The 20,861-nt window shown below is 42.2% G+C and overlaps 1 protein-coding gene across 6 annotated transcripts in view; it reads left to right on the forward strand.

Moving 5' to 3' along the window:
• Window positions 1-20,861, forward strand: part of hipk2 (homeodomain interacting protein kinase 2) — a 253,549-nt gene that overhangs the window by 59,909 nt on the left and 172,779 nt on the right. For 5 of the 6 annotated variants that reach the window (XM_073058964.1, XM_073058960.1, XM_073058963.1 and 2 more), the window contains one exon: window positions 17,366-18,452. In XM_073058964.1, coding sequence (XP_072915065.1) covers window positions 17,366-18,452 — 1,087 coding nt within the window. Of the gene's footprint in view, window positions 1-17,131; window positions 17,287-17,365; window positions 18,453-20,861 lie in introns of those variants that run through there. The other variant, XM_073058961.1, reaches the window with a different exon arrangement.

Here is a 20,861-nt window from a genome sequence, read left to right on the forward strand (position 1 = left end):
ACCGATGTTCCCTCTAACTTGTAGTGACCAAGGTGAACAAATATCTTGTTCTGTGCAATTTTTTTGTCCAGTGACAACAACACGTGTCCACTGAATTTTTAAGTGGAAGCAAACCTGAAGCTATTCTAAAGATGATAAACTACCGCTGAAGCTTTTGCACACTGTACACACGTGATTTGCTTTGCTAAATGATGCTTTAAAAAGTCAAGTTTCCAAAAGTCACTCCACTTCTTCCCACTTGCAAATTCTCCAGCAACTTTTGTGTCACGAGAATACACGCAGGTAACACCATTTTCTGTATTGTACATAAATATTTCTCGCAGCTGCACATTCCTGATCTCATGAGCTTTCGGTGCAGCAGTTTCCACTGTTTCATTTAAGTCATTCTTCATTAAATGAACTAGCAGTTCTTTTGCGCTTCACGCTTTTTGCTTCTTTGGAATTCAACATAGTGAATCAATAATTTCTTTAATAAAAACAGTATAATTAAGCCAGTTCTAAAATCTGCAGACAAATCATCACAAACTCCACATTGTCAACACCATCTGCATCAGAGACCTGAAAAGGAAATTTGATTGAATACGATTGTGGAATATACTTGACCATCCTAATGAAGTAGAGGATGACAACCTTTTGTGAGCAGTTTAAATTCCTTTGTGCGCTAGTAGCGAAAGATGTGTGCGGGGGCATGTTTACGCACCCCTTAGAGGGAACTTTGGTCGTCATGTTTACGGTGTCAACCTAGCATGCCCACAACTCATTAAATCTAACCCGTACATCTTTGGAATGACAGAGGAAACCCATGCTGTCGCGGGGAGAATGTACAAACTCCTTACAGACAGTGGCAGGAATTGAACCCCAAGTGGTGAACGTTGGCACTGTCAAGTGATTCCTCTAATAGCTATACTACTGAGCCAGAAAAAGGATAAATTTCATGAAATTTCAGTGAATTCTGGGCAATGCGAACATGGGCAGAAGAGTCGATGAGGCTAGTGTCGATCAGCCTTGATCATGTTGAATGGAAAGGCTGACTTGAGGGGCCAGTGGTCTATTCCTGATGTACTTTCAATGTGGTGCAGATGAGTACGTGAGGATAAATATATGGTCTAGATATACTGCATTAAGATAAATTAAGAGTTTGGAGAGACAGTAGATGCAATCTTAGATAAATTAAATTGCGTATCAAAAGGAATACAGCCACCAGATCTCTTTATATTAAAATAAAGTAAGCAAGTCATTAAGCGACTTATCAAATATTTGCTGTATTTTATAGTAATGGACAAACAGCCCATTGGAAATAATAGGGAACTGAGGATCAATCGTGATCAAGGTTGAAAGGAAATGTAGTGTAGCGATCACAGGGGTTAAAACTTGCAAAAGTGCTTTGTTTTGGTGACAAACATCCTTGCAGATGGGTGGCTTGCTGCTGGGGGGAGAAATTTGTTGTCAATCTTCCAGTGGCTCCACTGTTCTAAACAGTTCCTGTGGGCTGTAAGATGTATCCTGAGTGTCCAAGAAAGGGGGGGGGGGGGAGGAGAGAAAAAGCACTAGAACTGTAAACTGGTCAGACGAATGTCAGTATTGTGGAAATGCCACTATTTGTTATTGCAGGTGTGGTGACAGCAGAGTTAAAAAAAAGAATGTTCATGCAAATTTAATACTGTTGAAGGAAAATCATGTTTAATAAATCTTGTGGATTTTTATGGTGTAACATTTGAGAAGTACATTCAGTCACCTCTTTATTAGGTACAGGAGTAGTTAATAAAGTGACCAGTCAGTGTATGTGGTCTTCATCCAATTCTAGGTTTATGCGTTGTGCGTTCAGCGATGCTCTACTGCAAACCACTGTTGTAACATGTGGTTGTTTGAGTTACTGTCACCTTCCTGTTAGCTTCAACCAGCCTGGCCATTCTCCTCTGACCTCTCTCATTAACACGGTATTTACAACCACAGAACTGCTGCTCACTGGACATTGCTTTTTGCACCATTCTCTATAAACTCCAGACCAGGGCTTCCCAAACTCTTTTTATGCCGTGTCGCGATACCAGTAAGCAAGGGGTCCATGGACCCCAGGTTGTGAATGCCTGCTCCAGAAACTGTTGTGTGTATATTAAAAAAAAAATCAATCCCTGGAGATCAGCAGTTTCTGAGATACTCAAACCACCCTGTCTGGCACCAGTGATCATTCTACAGACAAAGTCACTTGGATCGCATTTGTTCCGCATTCTGATGTTTGGTCTGAACAACAGCTGAACCTCATGACCATGACTACAGGCTTTTATTCATTGAGTTGCTGCCACATGATTGGCTTTGTACTGATGAACTGGTGTGCAGGTGTGCCTAATAAAGTGGCCACTGAGTGTAGTTGAGAGAGGGAGAGATTGTAACTTGGAATTTATTTGATAAGTTATCGCACAAGAGGTGCTGCACAGTATAATGGCTCATCGGATTTGAGGTGCTGTATTAACAGAGCATTGATTAAAGGGGAGGTTGGTATCAGCAATCGTGACTAGGATTCAGTTCTTTGCAAGTTATTTTAGTGACTTAGATAAGGAGAACAAGTGTGCAAAAAATCAAACTGCTGGCAATAAAAAGCCAGGCGGGGAAAGTTAACTGTTCCAAGAAATTTGAAAAAAAGTTTGACTGGTTTAAGGATTAGGCAAGAAGATGGTGGGAAGGATAATGAAAGGTTAGAATAATGGAAATCATATATTTTTATAAAGGTGAGGGTAATGAACTTTAGCACTTTGAGGGGGGTTGCTAAAAAATTCTGATTGCTTGCTAAAACCACTTGTTAGCTCTCTGGTGTGCATGACCTGCCAAAGTGCTAACGTGTTGTTTTAGGACACCATCAGAAAAGCAAATGACACATCAGTGAAGTGTTTAGAATAGAGGAATAAGTGAGTGTTGCAGGAATTAGGGTTTTAATGAGACCAGTCATGGGATACTGCAGGTAGTTCTAGTCTCCTTTCTTTCCCATGTTGAGCCACAAGGTAACAGTGGTTTAGAAAGAGCGTAGTGGTGGCTGATGGATTGAATCTTTGGATGTGGGTGTTTGTCTAATGAGGGGGATTGCTAATAGCAGAACTCTTTAGGGTTTGGAATGTGATAGTGAGAAAAAATATTGTCGATGCTAGCAGTCTGAAATGTTAGCAGAACTTACAAGTGCTCAGGTCAGGAAGTATCGGGAAGAGGGCTGTCAGTGTTTCAGGTGGCAATGAACCAAGTGAGCAACATCTTGTGAAAGATTACAGACACTGGTAGGACATTTTGGAATGAAAAGCCTATTTCCCTGTTGTGTCTACAGAGCAAGTTTAATCCCCCTTCGTAAACTTTATATGACCCCAGGATTCCTTTTTTTTTTTTTTTTTTTTTTTTTTTTTTTTTTTTTTTTTTTTTTTATAAACTTTTTTTATTGTTTTCAAATTGTTACAGAATAAATGTGCATGAAAAAAAAAAGTGTTACCCAGCCCCCTCCCCTTAACCCCTCCCCCCTAACATCCCTATTAAGAAAATAAGAAAGAGAAAAAAAAGGAAATGCTTGGATGTTGGAAGATCCCCACATGCTCCACGGAGTTCTCATTTTTTTAAAAATATATGTTAAAGTTCTTTTTCTTTTCAATCTATAATAATACCTAATCTTTCCACTTTCGTGGTATCCTGGGAAATCTTTATAAAAGTCTCCATGTTGCTATGTGTGTCCCCACCATTCATCCAGGCAAAAAGATAGAAAAAAATTAAAATATAAAGGAAAAAAAAATACCCCCCTACTAATGTTGTGGAAAAAAGACACAACATTACCCCCCTCTGCTGTACGGGTCATGGCAACCGCCATGATTACACACGTGAATCCCGCAGTAACCGATCCACAGCCTCCCAGCTCCCCCGCAACATAAAAAAGTATATGTATAAGAAGAGAAAAAAAAATACTATTCTCATTTAGTATTTCTAAAATTTTGCTTTTCTCTTCTGTAATATCCATAAATGTCCATCACTTCTGTTCCTTGGGTCTATCTACATCTTTAATCCATTACGTTTGGAAGCCTCTATGTGTAGTTAGCGAATAGATGGAAGTTCTTGTACAAACTCCTCCGCTTTTCGATAGTCGGAAAAAAAAAATTTTCTGTCCTCCAAAAAAATTATCAGTGTTGCTGAATGACGCATTGTAAATTTATAACCCTTTTCCCATAAGGCTTTTTTCGCTGGGTTAAATTCCTTCCTTCTCTTCAACAGGTTGTAACTTATATCAGGATAAAAAAGAATTGGTTTCCCTGCTATCATCAGTGGCCCGTTTCTATTTTTGGCACTTTGGGCAGCGGCCTTCAGGATCTTTTCTTTGTCTTGGTATCGTAAGCATTTTATCAAAATTGATCGTGGGTTTTGGTCAGCTCGAGGTCTTGACCTTAAAGATCTATGTGCCCATTCAATCTCAATTGGAGTTTCTCTTTCCATTTTCAATTTTTTAGGGATCCATTTTTGAAAAAAATTTATTGGATCTTCTCCTTCTATATCTTCTTTAAGTCCAACAATTTTAATATTATTTCGTCTACTGAGATTTTCAAGCTTATCAATTTTTTCCATAAATTGTTTTCTTTCTGATGTCCAAGCAGTATTTTCCTTTTCCATTTTGTCCATTCTTTCAACCATGTCTTCCGTTGTAGTTTCCAAGTTCGTAATTCTTTTTTCCATTTTTTCCTGTCTCTTTGTCATTTTATCAAGCATAGTCTCCATATTGGTCATTTTTTTTTCGAGTTTTTTTTGGTTATTTTTAATTACTTTTAATGTGTCTAATTTACGCATTATTTGCCTCAAAGTCTTTTCTATATTTCTAGAAGGACTTTTACCTCCTTCAGCTGATCCTTCCGAGAGATTTGACTCTCCCTCCGATTCGCTATCACTTTCAGTTGCAGTGGTAGCTGGGCTTTGTAGTTCTTTTTGTTCCTGTTTGCGCATGGTCCATCCTTCGCGTTTGCGCAGTTCACGATGGTTTTTTCCTTTGGAAGTGGCAAGCGTTGCCACCGTCTCCTGTTCAGTATCACCGGCGATACAATGTACCTGAGATCGCGGCTCCTCGGTAGACGTGGGCCTCGCTCTTGTTCCAGCTTGCGTAGTCTTCCCGGTATTAGTTTTCTTCATCTTCTTTCCTTGAGGCATAGCTTGACACAGTCCGGAGTCGTTTATAAGCAACTTTTAGAGAGTATTGACTAACTTTTCTTCATTTAAACATTAATTTATTAACTTTTTACGGGAGAGCTGGGTCCCTGCGTCTCGATCCTACGTCATCACGTGATGTCCCCCGACCCCAGGATTCCTGAAAGCCCTTCATAAGCAGTACTTTTGAAAATTAGTCACTGGTTTAATATAGGGAGATGTGGAAACGTGTCAATGCACACTGAATCTCTTACACAGCATATATATGAATGTTCTAAGTGTTGATTAAGGGACTGCTACTGGCTAAAACAAAGGGGAAACCACCCAGAATAATACCATGTAATCTTTTTTTATGTCTGCTTGAAAATCAAAAGTAAATATTAAGGACAAAAGATTAGGTTGATGGTTGGGAGGAGTCCTGAGCTGTGTATAAATACTGGCAGTGACCCATTGAGCTATGAAATACAATCTATGTAAATGGATGGAAAATTACAGGACTGCTATAATTTCTCTGCAATTTTAATGAAGGCTCATCTGCACAGAGCAGGTTTAAGCACACTCAGCGGTGATGTCAGGATCCTTCCCAGTTCTGGGCTCAGATCTGGAGGAAGACTGCCTATAACCTAGTTGTTCATCATCTCTCAATACTGCTGTACAAGTTGATAGGTTGTTAAAGAAGGCGTATGGTGTGTTGGCCTTCGTTAGTCGGGGGACTGAGTTCAACAGCCACAAGGTAATATTGCAGTTCTATAAATCAATGGTTAGACCACACTTGGAATATTCTGGTCACCTCATTATAGGAAGGATGTGGGAACTTTAGAGATGGTGCAGAGGAGATTTACCAGGATGCTGCCTGGATTAGAGGGCGTGGTTTATCAGGAAAGGTGGAGCAGGCTAGGGTGTTTCTCTTTGCAGTAAAGGAGGATGAGAGGTAACTGGAGATGTAGATGATAAGAAGCAAAAGTTGAGTGGATAGCCAGCAACATTTTCCCAAGGTGGGGCATAACTAGAGGGGGTATAATGGAGGATAGTTGGGATCATGTCAGTGGTAAGTTTGTTTTTACAGAGTGCTGGGTGTGTGGGTAGAGGCAGATACATTAGGTACATTTAAGAAACTCTTAAAAAGAATCAGAATCCGGTTTATTATCACTGGCAGGTATAGTGAAATTTGTTAACTTAACAGCAGCAGTTCCATGCAATACATAATATAGAAGAAAAAAAATAAATCAATTACAGAATATGTATGTTGAATAGATTAAAAATAGTGCAAAAACGGAAATAATATATATTTTTAAAAAGTGAGGTAGTGTTCATGGGTTCAACATCCATTTAGGAATCGGATGGCAGAGGGAAATAAAATATTCCTGAATCGCTGAGTGTGTGTCTTCAGGCTTCTGTACCTCCTACCTGATGGTAACAGTGAGAAAAGGGCATGCCCTGGGTGCTGGAGGTCCTTAATAATGGACACTGCCTTTCTGAGACACCGCTCCTTGAAGTCATCCTGGGTATTTTGTAGGCTAGTACCCAAAATACAGCCAACTAAATTTACAACCCTTTGCAGCTTTTTTCAGTCCTGTGCAGTAGGCCCCCCCCCCCCCCATACCAGGCAGTGATGCAGCCTGTCAGAATGCTCTCCATGGTACATCTATAGAAGTTTTTGAGTGTTTTTGCTGACACACCAAATCTCTTCAAACCCCTAATGAAGTATAGTCACTGTCATGTCTTCTTTATAACTGCATCGATATGTTGGGATCAGGTTAGATCCTCAGAGATCTTGACACCCAGGAACTTGAAACTGCTCACTCTCTCCACTTCTGCTCCCTCTATGAGGATTGGTATGTGTTCCTTCGTCTTACCCTTCCTGAAGTCCACAATCAGCTCTTTCATCTTACTGTTGTTGAGTGCCGGGTTGTTGCTGCGACACCACTCCACTCGATCGTATATCTCGCTCCTGTACGCCGCCTTGTCTCCATCCGAGTTTCTACCAACAATGGTTGTATCATCAGCAAATTTATAGATGGTATTTGAGCAATGCTTAGCCATGCAGTCGTGTATAGAGAGAGTAGAGCGGTGGGCTAAGCACACAATTTAGATGCACCTGTGTTGATTGTCAGCGAGGAGGAGATACTATCACCAATCTGCACAGGTTAGGAAGTTGAGGATCCAATTGCAGAGGGAGGTATAGAGGCCCAGATTCTGTAACTTCTCAATCAGGATAAGCCACATTGATAGAAAAATGGAGAGCTGTGTTGGTGGGAATGGCTAAATTGATCTTGGAGTAGGTTAAAATGTCGGCACAACATTGTAGGCTAAAGGGTCAGAACTCTTCTGTGTCACTTAAAGGGGATGCAAGACCTTGAGTAGGCTCGTAGGAACACTCTGCACTAATCAGGAGCCTTCAGTGGTTGAAATTGGTTCATGCCCAAATTTGCTTTTGGGCACCGCTTTCTGCGTGTATTTAACAGACTGAGTTCAGGGCTGGTCACTCATAGGTTTGTTATTCGAGACGAGCATGTGTTTTGCAGTCATTGTGTCCTTGCCTGTGTCCACTCTAATTTGCCCACCATTACAACAAGTCCAAATGATGGACTCACTTTCAGGGGTTGATCAAATCATGTTCTCAGTATTATTTACTTATTTTTTTTTATATTTGTACAGATGGTCTTTTGCACGTTGGTCATTTAAGGTGTAGATTTTTACTGATTCTATTGGGTTTTTTTTGTTCTGTGAATGCCTGCAAGAAAAAGAATCTAGGGGTACTACTGTATATGACGATATAGTACTTTGATAATAAATTTACTTTGAACTTTGAAACAGTACAGGGTGATGTGCGAAATGTTCGTTGGGCTAGATGAAATCCAAAATTGGTTTAAAGTAAAGGCAAAAATTTGAAGGAGCAACATCTTCACCTGGGGGTGGTGTGTATTTGGAATGAGCTGCTGAAGAAAGTCGTCATTTTCAACATTTATAAGCCATTTTGATATGTGCGTAGATTGGAAAGGGGATGTGGGTCAAACACAGGGCCCCGCTTGGATAAGCAGCTTGGTTGGCAGAGAAAAGATGAGCCAAAAGGCGTGCTTCCCCTGCTACCTAGCTCAATGACTCCACTTCAGAACCAGAATCGAGTTTAATATCACTGGCATATGTTATGAAATTTGCTGTTTAGCAGCTTAAAATTACAGTAACATTACGATAAAATGTGTGTGTGTGTGTGTGTGTGTGTGTGTGTGTGTATGTGTATATATGTGTGTGTGTGTGTATATATATAGATGGAGCTGGGGAGAGGGAGGATGAGAGGATTCTGGTCAATTGGTCCATCAGTTAATTGGTGCAGACACTTATTTAGGAGAACTCGTAAAGAACAAAATCTATTTGAGAAACAAGCCTGGAATCCCTTCGTTTCTTTGGGAAACTGTTCTGTGTAATTGGGGCAGATGACTGTTGCCAAACAGTATCTAACGAGTGTCAGTCGCGTGAACCTATGTGGCAGTTCGACACTATACCATACTTAGAGTGAGCAATTTTTAAGTAGCATCAGTTGCATATGTTTGTGTTTAAAAACCAGTGATTTTTGTCAGAGATAGTTGGCGAGAAATAAGCAGTAAGACTATTTAAAATTCACTGCAGTTTCAAGCATTCAGGCTTGGAGATGCCAGAAATGGCTGAGAGTGAAAATGAAATGATTTCAACAAGTTAGGAACTATGAAGAATGTGAAGGTATCGACAATCATGTCAAATGTTGCAATGAAAATGAAGATTTGAAGAATGTGATCATCGAAAATGTTGTATGTAGTCTATTAGGTGTCTGCATTAATTTTGTTCATTTACAGTCAATTAAAACTACAGACAATGTGCTGTTCATTATATCCGTCAATGACAGTGAAACCTTTGCAGGAGAGTTTTTAAAGTGGAAAAGCTGTTGGATTGCGACAGTTTCACTCTTTCGACCTCGGAAGTCCAGTGGTATGAATAGTTGTCACAAGCTGGGGTCTTCCTTGGTTGCACTGGATAACCATTACAACTTCTGTGCCTTATCATGCCCCTCGCTCTCCACGAGAACCACTGCCTTGGCCATTGGATATCACTGTTCATCTCAGCTGCCCATCTGCCCATATTAAATAAGTAGGGGAAAAAAGAGTAAAAATAGTTGGGGACTGTAGATGGTTTCACTGTCACAATCTGATGGCAGAGGGAAAAAAACTTCCTAAAAAGTTAAGCGTATCTTCAGGCTACTATATCTTCTTCTTGATAGTAGCAGTGAGAAGAGGCCATGTCCTGCATGATGGAGTTTCTTTACTGATCGATACTGCCTTTTTGAGGAATTTCCTTTTGAATATGTCCTCAGTGCTAGGGAAGCTAGTGGCCATAATGGAGCTGGCTGAGCTTACAACTTTCTGCAGCTTTATCTGATCCTGGTCATTGACCCCCTCCATACCAGACACTGGTGCAACCAGTTAGAATGGTATCGATGATACATCTGAAGAAATTTGCTCAAGTCTTTGGTGACATACCAAACTCCACATGAAATGTAACCATTGTCATTCTGCCTTTGTTGTTGCATCAATATGTGGGGCCCAGGATAGATCTTTAGAGATGTTGACACCCAGGAACTTCAACCTGCTCACCCTTTTCCACTGCTGATCCCTCAGTGAGACGGGTTTGTGTACCCATGACTTACCCTTCATGAAATCCACAATCATTTCCTTAGTCTTACTGACACTTAAGTGCAAGTTTGTTGTTGCGACACCCCTCAACCAGCTGATCTTTCTCACTCCTTTATGCCTCCTCATCACTATCTGATTATTCAGCCAATAATAGTTGTGTCAATAACAATAGATGGTGTTTGAGCTGTACCTATCCACACAGTAATGGATGTAGAACGAGTAGATCAGTGGGTTATACACGCATCTAAGGACCTCCAGTGTTGATTGTTAAGGCTGATTTATACTTGTGCGTCACATCTACACCATAGGTATCGCGTACCCTACGCCTTACCTACGCTGTACCCTACACCGTAGGGTGACGTGCACCCCTCCAGAAAAGTTGCTCATGCATTGCGGCGATGCAGACGCAACACTTGTGATTGGTCCGCTTGGTAGCATCGCATTTCCTCCTACACATTTCCAGATGCTTCTTCTCCGCCATGTCTGTAGGCTGTGCGTGCACCAATCCGAAATAGATGAACCAAATCGTCAAATCTACCTGCCAACATGTGAAAATGTTTGAAATGCATTTCCTCATCCATGTCTCTCACAAAGAAACTCAACACAGTGGCGTTGAAACCCCATCGCCAACTAGCGTTTTGGCGCACACCGACGCATGCTCGCTACGGCGTAGAGCAACACAGAAGTGAAAATCAGGGCTACAGCGTAGTCCGTACGCACAAGTATAAATCAGCCTTTACTGAGGAGGGAATGTTATTTCCAATCTGCACCGACTGTGGTGTCCCAGTGAAGAAGTCAAGGATCCAGTTGCACAGGGAGGTACAGAAGCCTAGGTTTGGGAGCTTGTTGATTAGTACTTGAGGGTGTGATGCTGCTGAAATCTGAGCTGTAATCAATAAACAGCAGGAGGAGAACCAGCGAGATTGCATCTGCAGTGGACCTATTGTGGCAATAGGCAAATTACAGTGGGTCCAGGAGCTTAGGCAGAAGTTGATTCTGGCCATGACTGCCATCTCAAAGCACTTCATCACAGTAGATATGAATGCAACTGGGCAAGGTGGTGGAGATCTTGCAGTGAGAGGGTCTGCTCCTCAGTGATTCCTGATGGGTGTCATTGAACATCTGCAAAGAGGATCAGAAATGTTCTCCATATCTGTTAGCATGTATTAGGAATCTTTTCTGGTTTGTTGGTGCAATACATAACAACAAAAACAACATTCACAATTGTAAAGAGTTTTATAAAAATAATGTTAGAAATTAGGATTTGGAATAAAATGTGCATGGATGCATAAACACCAGCATGTATTTACAATATAAATAACATTATTAAAATGTGGTTCAAAGTGTCTACTGGGCAGTACAGTGACTGAGGTAATAAGTTGACAGTGGGGGGCTAACTAGAATGGTTTTTCAGACTGATTGCCAGGGGCAAGTCATTTTTAAAATGATGTAAAGTGAAGGTATCGACTGTACCTTCTCACTGTATCCCAGGATTAAAATCTGTGGATCTCTCTTTTCAATATGACTGAGCCTTCATTAGCTTCCACAGCAGAGAATTCCACATATTCCTAATATGCGTCGTGAAGAGACTGCACTTCATCTGGTCCCTTATCCGGAGGTCTGGCCTCTGGTTCCAGTTTCTCCACCCAAACAAAGAGCTGAGCTGAACCCTCTAAGTTTGAGTGTTCCAAAGAGGTCACCCTTTATTCTTTGGTGGTCCCATCTGCTCAGAAATAGGATATGTTGTGAAAAGGCGGTGTGAAGTATCTTCAGTGCACTCCCTCTTTAATCCATTGACAATGGGAACGAAAGTTGAAATGTCCGGGTTAAGATGGTGTGTGACCTCGGGGAATAATACCTGATGTATAAGATGATAAGGTACATCAATTGAGTGGATAGCTAGAAATTTTTTCCCAAGGTAGAAATGACTAATATGTGGGTGCATGCTTTTAAGGTGATTGGAGGAAAGTTTGAGGGATGTCAGAATTAAGTTTTTTTTTAATGCACACTGTAGTGGGTGTGTGAAACACCCCGCTAGGGGTGGTTTTAAAAAAAAAAGTCATTAAGGAGGTAAAGCTGGAATATGAAAGTAAGCCAGCCAATAATATTAAAGATAGATAGATAGATACTTTATTCATCCCCATGGGGAAATTCAACATTTTTTCCAATGTCCCATACACTTACGTAGCAAAACTAATTACATACAATACATAACTCAGTATAATATGATATGCATCTAAAATCACCCTCTCAAAAAGCATTAATAAATAGTTTTTTAAAAGTTCTTAAATAGTTTACTAAAATACATTGAATGGTAACTTAAGCTCAGTCCTAACCCCGGCACTTTAACATATCTTACCCCTGGCAGATACATAAAGTGTAAAAGAGAGGTGAGAGTGGATATCGGACTGCTGGAAAACAATGCTGGAAAGGTAGTATTGGGACAATGAAATGGCAGACAAACTGATTAAGTATTTTACATCAGTCTTCAGTGGGGAATCTGAACGGTCTTAAGGTAGACAAGTCACCTGGGCTTGGTATACACCCAAGTTCTGAAAGAGGTGGCTGAAGTGATTGTGGAGGCATTAGTTAATGATCTTTCAAGAATCACTGGATTCTGGAATGGTTCTGGAAGACTGGAAAATTGCAAATGTCACTCCACTCTTCAAGAAAGGAGAGAAGCAGAAGAAAGTCTGACCTCAGTGGTTGGGAAGATGTTGGAGTCGATTATTAAGGATGAGGACTCGGTACTTTGAGGCACATGATAAAGTAGGCCATAGTCAGCATGGTTTCCTCAAGGGAAAATCTGTTTGAATTCTTTGAAGAAATATCAAGCAGGATAGAAAAAGGAGAATTGGTTGATGTTGTGTACTTGGATTTTCAGAAGGCCTTTGACATGATGCCACACATGAGCTACTTAACAAACTATGAGCCCATGCTATTACAGGAAAGATTCTAGCATTGATAAAGCAGTGGCTGATTGGCAGGAGGCAAAGGGTGGGAATAAAGTGAACCTTTTCTGGCTGACTGCCGGTGACTAGTGGTGTTCCACAGTGTCAGTGTTGGGTCAGATTCCTTTTGCGGGGTATGTCAGTGATTTGGATGATGGAATTGATGGCTTTGTTTGCAAACTTGCAGACGATCTGAAGATAGGCAGAGGGGCAGGTAGTTTAGTGGAAATAGAGAGGCTACAGAAGGACTTAGATTAGGAGAATGGGCAAAGAAATGGCAGATGGAATATAGTGTTGGCACTTGGGTAGAAGAAGTTAAAGGATTGACTATTTTCTAAATGGAGAGAAAATACCAATATCTGAGGTGCAAAGACTTTTGGGAGTCCTTGTGCAGGATTCCCTAAATATTAACTTGCAGGTTGAGCCTGTGATGAGGAAGGCAAACGCAATGTTAGCATTGATTTCAAGACGACTAGAATCTAAAAGCAGTGAATTAATGTTGAGACTTTATAAAGCACTGTTGAGGCTTCACTTGGAGTATTATGAACAGGTTTGAGCCTCTTAGTTTAGAAGGTATATGCTGAAACAGGAGAGGGTTCAAAGGAGGTTCATGAAAATGATTCCAGGATTAGATTGCTTGTCATATGAAGAGCGTTTGATGGCTGTGGGCCTGTATTCACTAGAATTCAGAATGAGGGGTGATCTCATTGAAACCTATCGAATGGTGAACGGTCTTGATAGAGTAGATGTGGTGAGGATGTTTCCTATGGGGGGAGAGTCTAAGATCAGAGGACACAGCCTCAGAATAGAGGGGTATCCTTTTAGAATGGCGATGAGGAATGTCTTTAGGAAGAGAGTGGCAAGTCTGGAATTCTTTGCGTACTGTATATTTAAGGCAAAAGTTGATAGATTCTTGTTTGATCAGGATGTGAAGGGATACGGGGAGAAGGCAGGAGTTTGGGGCTGAGAGGAAAATTAGATCAGCCATGATGAAATGGTAGAACAGACGCAATGAACCAAATAACCCAAATCAACTCCTACGTACCTTATGGACTCATTCTTCTAAGCTCCAGCAAGCATTAGCTCAAAATTATCAAACACTCCTCATAGGTTAACCCTTTCATTCTTGGAATCATTCTTGTATTGAATTGAATTGACTTTATTTCTTACATCCGTCACATACATGAGTAAAAATCTTTATGCTACATCTCCATTTAAATGTGGAATGTGCAATTATAGTAATTTATAATAAGTAGAACAGTCAATGTAATATAGAGGACACTCATATCAACGTGAATTAATCAGTTTGATGGCCTGGTGGAAGAAGCTGTCCCGGATCCTGTTGGTCCAGGCTTGTATGCTGCGGTACCATTTCCCAGATGGTAGCTGCTGGAACAGTTTGTGGTTGGGGTGACTCGGGTCCCCAATGATCCTACGAGCCCTTTTTACACACCTGTCCTTATAAATATCCTGAATCATGGGAAGTTCACAACTACAGATGCACTGAGCTGTTGGTGTCACTCTCTGTAGAGTGCTGCGATTGAGAGAGGTACAGTTCCCATACCAGGCAGTGATACAGCCAGTCAAGATGCTCTCAATTGTGCCCCTGTAGAAAGTTCTTAGGATTTGAGGGCCCATACCAAACTTTCTCAACCGCCTGAGGTGAAAGAGGCGCTGTTGTGCCTTTTTCACCACACAGCTGGTGTATACAGACCACATGAGATCCTCGGTGATGTGGATGTTAAACTACAGATGTTAAATCTGTTTACCCTCTCAACCCCAGATCCACTGATGTCAATAGCGGTTGCAAACCATCTCTGCACCCCCTCTATTGCCTGCGCATCCTTTCTTAGATAAGGGGCCCAAGACTATTCTTAACACTCCAAGTGATCCCTCACCAGTGCCTTCTAAAGCCTTCCAATTACACCCTGCCCTTGTATTCTAGTCCTCTCGAAATGAATGCTAACATTGCATTTAGCATCCTCACAACCAACTCAACCTCCAAGTTAACATTTAGGGCATCCTTCACAAGGACTCCCAAGTCCCTTTGCACATCAGATTTTTGTATTTTATCCCCATTTACAAAGTAGTCCATGCCTTTATGTCAAAATGGATGGCCATGTACTTCCCTACATTATATTCCATGTGCCAATTCTTTGCCCATTCTCCCAATCTGTCTAATCTCTCTGCAGACACCCTGCTTCCTTAGAATTACTTGCCCTGCCACCTATCACAAACCTGCCCACAAAGCCATTAATTCATTCATCCAAATCATTGACATACAGTACAACATGAAAAGAAGTGGTCCCAACACACCCCTACAGGATACCACTATTCACTAGCAGTCAACCAGAGTAGGCTTCCTTTGTCTCCTGCCAGTCAGCTAATCTTTTATCCATTCTAGTATCTTTCCCCTAATTCCACAGGCTCTTATTTTGTTAAGCAGCATCACGTACAGCACCTTGTCTAAGGCTTTCTGACAATCCAAATAAACAGCATCAACCAACTCTCTTTTGGGTATCCTGCCTGTTATTTCCTTAAAGAATTCCAACAGATTAGTCAGACAAGATTTCCTCGTTAGAAATCCATGCTGACTTCAGCCTATTTTGTCACATGCCACTAAGTACCTCTGAAACCTCATCCTTAGTGAAAGACTCCCAACATCTCCAACCGCTGAAATCTGGCTAACTGGCATATAATTTTCTTTCTTCTGCCTCCTTCCCTTCTTAAAGAGTGGAGTGACATTTACAGTGTTTCAGTCTTCAGGACTCATTCCAGAATCTAGTGATTCTTGAAAGATCATTACTAATGCCTCCACAATCTTTCCAGCTACCTCTTTCACGACACTGGGGTGTAGTCAATCTGGTCCAGGTGACTTACCTACTTTAAGACTTGTCAGCTTCCTAAACACCTTCTTCTTAGTAATAGCAACAACACTCACTTCTGCCATTTGATGCTTTTGCATTTCTGGCATTCTGCTCATTCACAGTGAAGACTGACACAAAATACTTAAGATTCCCTGCCATTTTTTGTCCCCCATCACTTCCTGTCCAACAACATTTTCCGATGATCCAATATCCACTTCCGTCTCTCTTTTATTCCTTATATATATCTGAAAAATCTTCTTGTATCCTCCCTTATCTTCATATTTCATCTTTTCTCTCCATGACAGTTTTAGTTGCCTTCTGTTGCTTTTTAAAAGCTTCCCTGTCCTCAACCTTCCCACTAATTTTTGCTATTTTATATGGCCTCTTTTGCTCTTATACTGTCTTTGTCTTCCCTTGTCAGCCACAGTTGCCTCAGCTTCCCTTTAGAATGCTTCTTCATCTATTGGATGAACAACATTGGTGGACAAAGTGTCCTCAAATTGAGATTTTATTTTTTGTAATTTTTTTTTATTGAAGTTCATCATCAAACAAACATTTCCATAAGATGTATTTCAGACATTGTACATATATATCATATAATCATATATATCACAAAATCTCCACAAAGTATTTATCTGAGGTATACTCTCATAGAAAAGAGTGGAAAGAAAAAACAAGTAAAAGGAAAGAACTAAGTACAAGTAGGGAGTGATTTTTTTTTTACAACAGATTCATTGATTTGTGAGAATAAAATCAGGCCTATGAGGCATTATGTAGTTAAACCATTTCTCCCAGTATGAATCAAATTGTTCCAAATTGGATAAAATTCTCTTACGTTTGATTGGATTTAATAGCCCATTGACATTAAAAGAAATGAATTTTACCTTGTCCGTAGCCATCTGTATTTACCTGTCAATGTACCATTGAAATTTGAATAAAACTTAATCGATCTACTCTCTGAACAAATAAGAACCAAGAAACACAAATAACAACAAAAATGGCAACGACTGTGTGATTCCAAGGCTGGGGTCTCTAGTAGATGACCCTGGGTTGAGCTAGAGGAAATGTCTAGCTGTGGGGATTTTAACTCTGATTCTCTCTCCACAGATGCTGCCTGACCTGCTGAGTGTTTCTAGCATTTTTTGTTATTATTTATCTGCATTTTTTTTCTCTGTCATTGCCAGTGATGCTCTATAAAATGCTACCTGGCTGGTTATGGGTCAGCGGCCTTTGAGGTGTAGTTGAGTTCATTGCCCTATACACAAGTGCAACGAAAACCTTACTTGCGACAGCATCCCGGGCACATTGCATCATATAAGCAGTAACGACAAGCAAAACATAAATTATATGCAACTTTAAAAAAAATAAACACAGTTAGAACCAAAGAAAGTCCAAAGTCCATTGCAGTGCAAAGTGATCATAGTGTACCTATACCAAGTCAGTGATTGGGGCTGGACTGGTTGGTTCAGAAATTGAATGGTTGAAGGGAAGCAGTTGTTCTTGAACCTGGTGGTGTTTGACTTCAGGAGTCTACACTTCATGCCTGATGGTAGCTGTGAGTCTGTGGCATGGCCCAGATGGTGGTGACCTTTGAAGACAGATGTTGCCTTCTCGAGGCAGTGCCTCCTATCAATACTGCCGATGATGGGGGAGGTATGTGCCTGTGGTATATTGGGCTAGGGTTACTGCTGTCTGCAGCTTCTTATGCTCCCACTGTGTTTTGTCTGTGCAGGTATGGGCTCGCAAGTGGAAGTCTTCTCCCCTCACACAATTCAGTCAAGTGCCTTCTGCAGTGTGAAGAAGCTGAAAGTGGAGCCGGGCTCTAACTGGGATATGACTGGGTATGGTTCTCACAGCAAGGTCTACACCCAGAGCAAGAGTTCGACCATCGCACAGCCGACAGTCAGCACCTCTATCCAAGCTACCAACCCCACCCTCTCCTACGAGCAGGCGGTGATATTCCCAGCCAGCGCTGGCCACATTGTCTTTACGACCGCCAACAGCACGTCAGGGTTAGTGGCCGTCTCCGCTCAGGCACTGGGAGCCCCTCAGAACCTGACGCGCCGCAGCACGGTGAGTCTCCTCGACACCTACCAGCGATGCAGCCTGAAGCGGAAGAGTGAGGAGCTCGAGGACGCCAGCAGCGTGCAGATCATCGAGGAGCACCCGCCAATGCTTCAGAACGCCACCAGCGGAGCCACTGTTGCCACGGCGACCACCTCCACTGCCACGTCCAAGAACAGCGGCTCCAACAGCGAGGGTGACTACCAGCTCCTGCAGCACGAGGTGCTGTGCTCCATGACCAACACGTACGAGGTGTTGGAGTTCTTGGGCCGCGGGACTTTTGGCCAAGTGGTCAAGTGCTGGAAGAGGGGGACCAATGAGATCGTGGCCATCAAGATTCTGAAGAACCACCCTTCATATGCGCGGCAGGGCCAGATTGAGGTGAGCATCCTGGCCCGGCTGAGCACGGAGAGTGCGGACGATTACAACTTCGTCCGGGCCTACGAGTGTTTCCAGCACAAGAACCACACTTGCCTGGTCTTCGAGATGCTGGAGCAGAACTTGTACGACTTCCTGAAGCAGAACAAGTTCAGCCCACTGCCCCTCAAGTACATTCGGCCCATCCTGCAGCAGGTGGCCACGGCTCTGATGAAGCTCAAGAGTCTGGGCCTGATTCACGCCGATCTCAAGCCAGAGAACATCATGCTGGTGGATCCAGTCCGGCAGCCCTACCGAGTCAAAGTGATAGACTTTGGTTCAGCCAGCCATGTGTCGAAGGCCGTCTGCTCCACTTACCTGCAGTCCAGGTATTACAGGTAAGTTCAGGTCTCTCTCTTACTCTTTGGTCCTTTCCTCTTCTTTAGTGTCAAGGTGTAAATACTGAATTCAAGGCTAACTGTGCCTGGCTCCAGTTACTGAGAAACTGCCCTGCTGTTATTTAGTTTGGAATAAGTTAATAACTTTCTTTGAATGGCTGTGAAAGCCCGACAGTTCTCATAACCTGCCCCTGGAGTCTTTCGCAAAGTCGCTGCCAAGTGGAAGTCTACAGCTGATTATATTTTGCCTCCATCTTCTGCTTCTACTCCCTCCCTGAGTGACCCTGGCACAATTGGAAAGGTTCTGGGATTTCCACAAGGAATGAGGCAGAGATCAGAAGGCGCCAGGAGTAGGAGGCTCTGACCCCCGTGTTTACTCTATCCAGCCGGTCAGTACCAGTGTCTAAGTTTCTTATGTCACTGTACAGGCTGTTTACAGGGTGCATACGGTCCTGGAAACTGCCTGCGTCGATTTTCTCGTAAATCACAAATGCAAATCTCCATTTTCTACAGTAACCCATATTGCTCTGCTCCTCATACGCTTGCTACAATTCTTAAATTTTATTGAATAATCACTCTAACTGCCCATAATTAAACTAATGGGATACGTGCTGTATCACTCATTAATGAATGCCATGAAAAATTTTATTATTTTTATTAGCTTGAAAAATGCTTTAAAGATGTCTGGGCCAATTGGCATAAAGTTGGATTTGGAAAATCAGGTCATTCTGTAATCCAGAGAGCTCCTGTACTCTGTGTAACCTTGGCAGTGCTGTGTGTTTAATGAGCTTTCCTTTATGCGTGTCAAGAAGTTAAGAGCGAGAAGGCAATTCTAAGCGTCGAGAGATCAGACGTGGAGCAAGTGATGGTGTATGTCGAGCAGGGGTTCCTAACCTTTTTAGGCAGTGGGCCCTTACCATTAACTGAGGACCCCAGGGAGGGAGCCCCTTGTGTAGTGGAGGCATTTGGATACTTTGGAGCCTTGAAAGGTGTAATTAAGGGGAAATTTTATTTGAGGGAACAGAATATTATATCCTCTGAGTGTGGTGGAGCAGAGAACTACGTAAAACATGCTTTTGGAATAATTTGTGGTGAGTGCGTGAGGTGGAGCATCAGTGTATGGATTTGGGGTCATCCAAGATGAATAGGTTGGGGACATTGAGAAGAAGCAGGTGATGAGCGACTAGGAAACACCAGGGAAATTAAGGCAGTGATCAGGTGGCTTCTGCTGCCTGGCAATCTGCGGCAGAGCGAAGAGCGCACAGGACCTGATGTTGTGATGAGCTCTCCCCCATTTCTTATCATGAAACCAAGATTAATTTATAAATTGTTAGTATTTTATAAAACGCTGCTTTGTTCACCCTTTTTATCTGCCCCTTTACTCACATTCTCTTCTTCCTGTGCCCCTTAATTCCCTCCCACCCCTCCTCCCCACCCTCTCCATTCTCCTTCATCTCTTGACTTCTCTTTGCACCCTTGTCCGTCTTTGATGAGGGATGTGTAATTTATTCAGTTTGGGGAGGTTATCTTCACTGAGAGAAAAAATATGGCCAACGATCACCGTGATCAATGAAGAGGCAAGCAAAAGCGAGGCTGAGTTGAGGGTTGAAGCGTGCAGGTGCAAGTCGGGGAGAGGTCGAGGTATGTTCGAGATGGAATCAGAGAGCGGTCGAGGCACGTTCGAGGTGGAGAGGAGAATAGGAGGAGAGGTATAATTTTCAGAGCCCGTCCACCTAAACCTTGAGCATCGTTAGATTGATCTAAGCACTGGGTCGATTTGGAAAGGTCGGGTTACAGGTCAAAATGTGGCAGCGGGGTCTAGGCCCAGAGCGTATCGATGCAGTGGAGCCCAGACCCAGAGCGTATTTGATGCTGACGTTTGGATGATTTAAATGCTGGGCCGGATGGATTGAAAAGGCAAGGTGTCGGGACGAAAGGGCTGCTTTTGCTCACTGCTCCATGACGTTGGCTCCGCGCTTCACTGCGCCGAGGCTGTGGGCCTGCTCCTGCCTTCGTGTCTGAGGACTCACTTTATTCTAAATGCTCTTTGCTTACTTATATTGTCTGCATGATTTCCCCCTCTCTGCACATTGGGTTTTGCCAGGTTTTTTTTCTCATGGGTCCTTTTGGGTTCCTGGTTCTGTGGCTGCCTGTAAGGAGGTGAATCTCAAGGTTGTATAATGTACACCTACTTTGGTAACAAATGTGCAGTACTTTGAACTTTGCAAGGCCAGAGTTTATGGCACTGCCTAATGAACTGATGTGTTTGAACAGCATGCAGAACAAGCTCTTCACTGTATCACCGTTTTATTTTGACAATAATAAATCAACTCCAATTCATTCCTAATTGTCTGTGGTGAGCTGCCCACTCAAACCACTGCAGTTCTTCTGGTAAACCTGATTCCATGG

Source organism: Hemitrygon akajei, chromosome 10 (genome assembly GCF_048418815.1).
Source record: "Hemitrygon akajei chromosome 10, sHemAka1.3, whole genome shotgun sequence".
NCBI lineage: Eukaryota > Metazoa > Chordata > Chondrichthyes > Myliobatiformes > Dasyatidae > Hemitrygon > Hemitrygon akajei.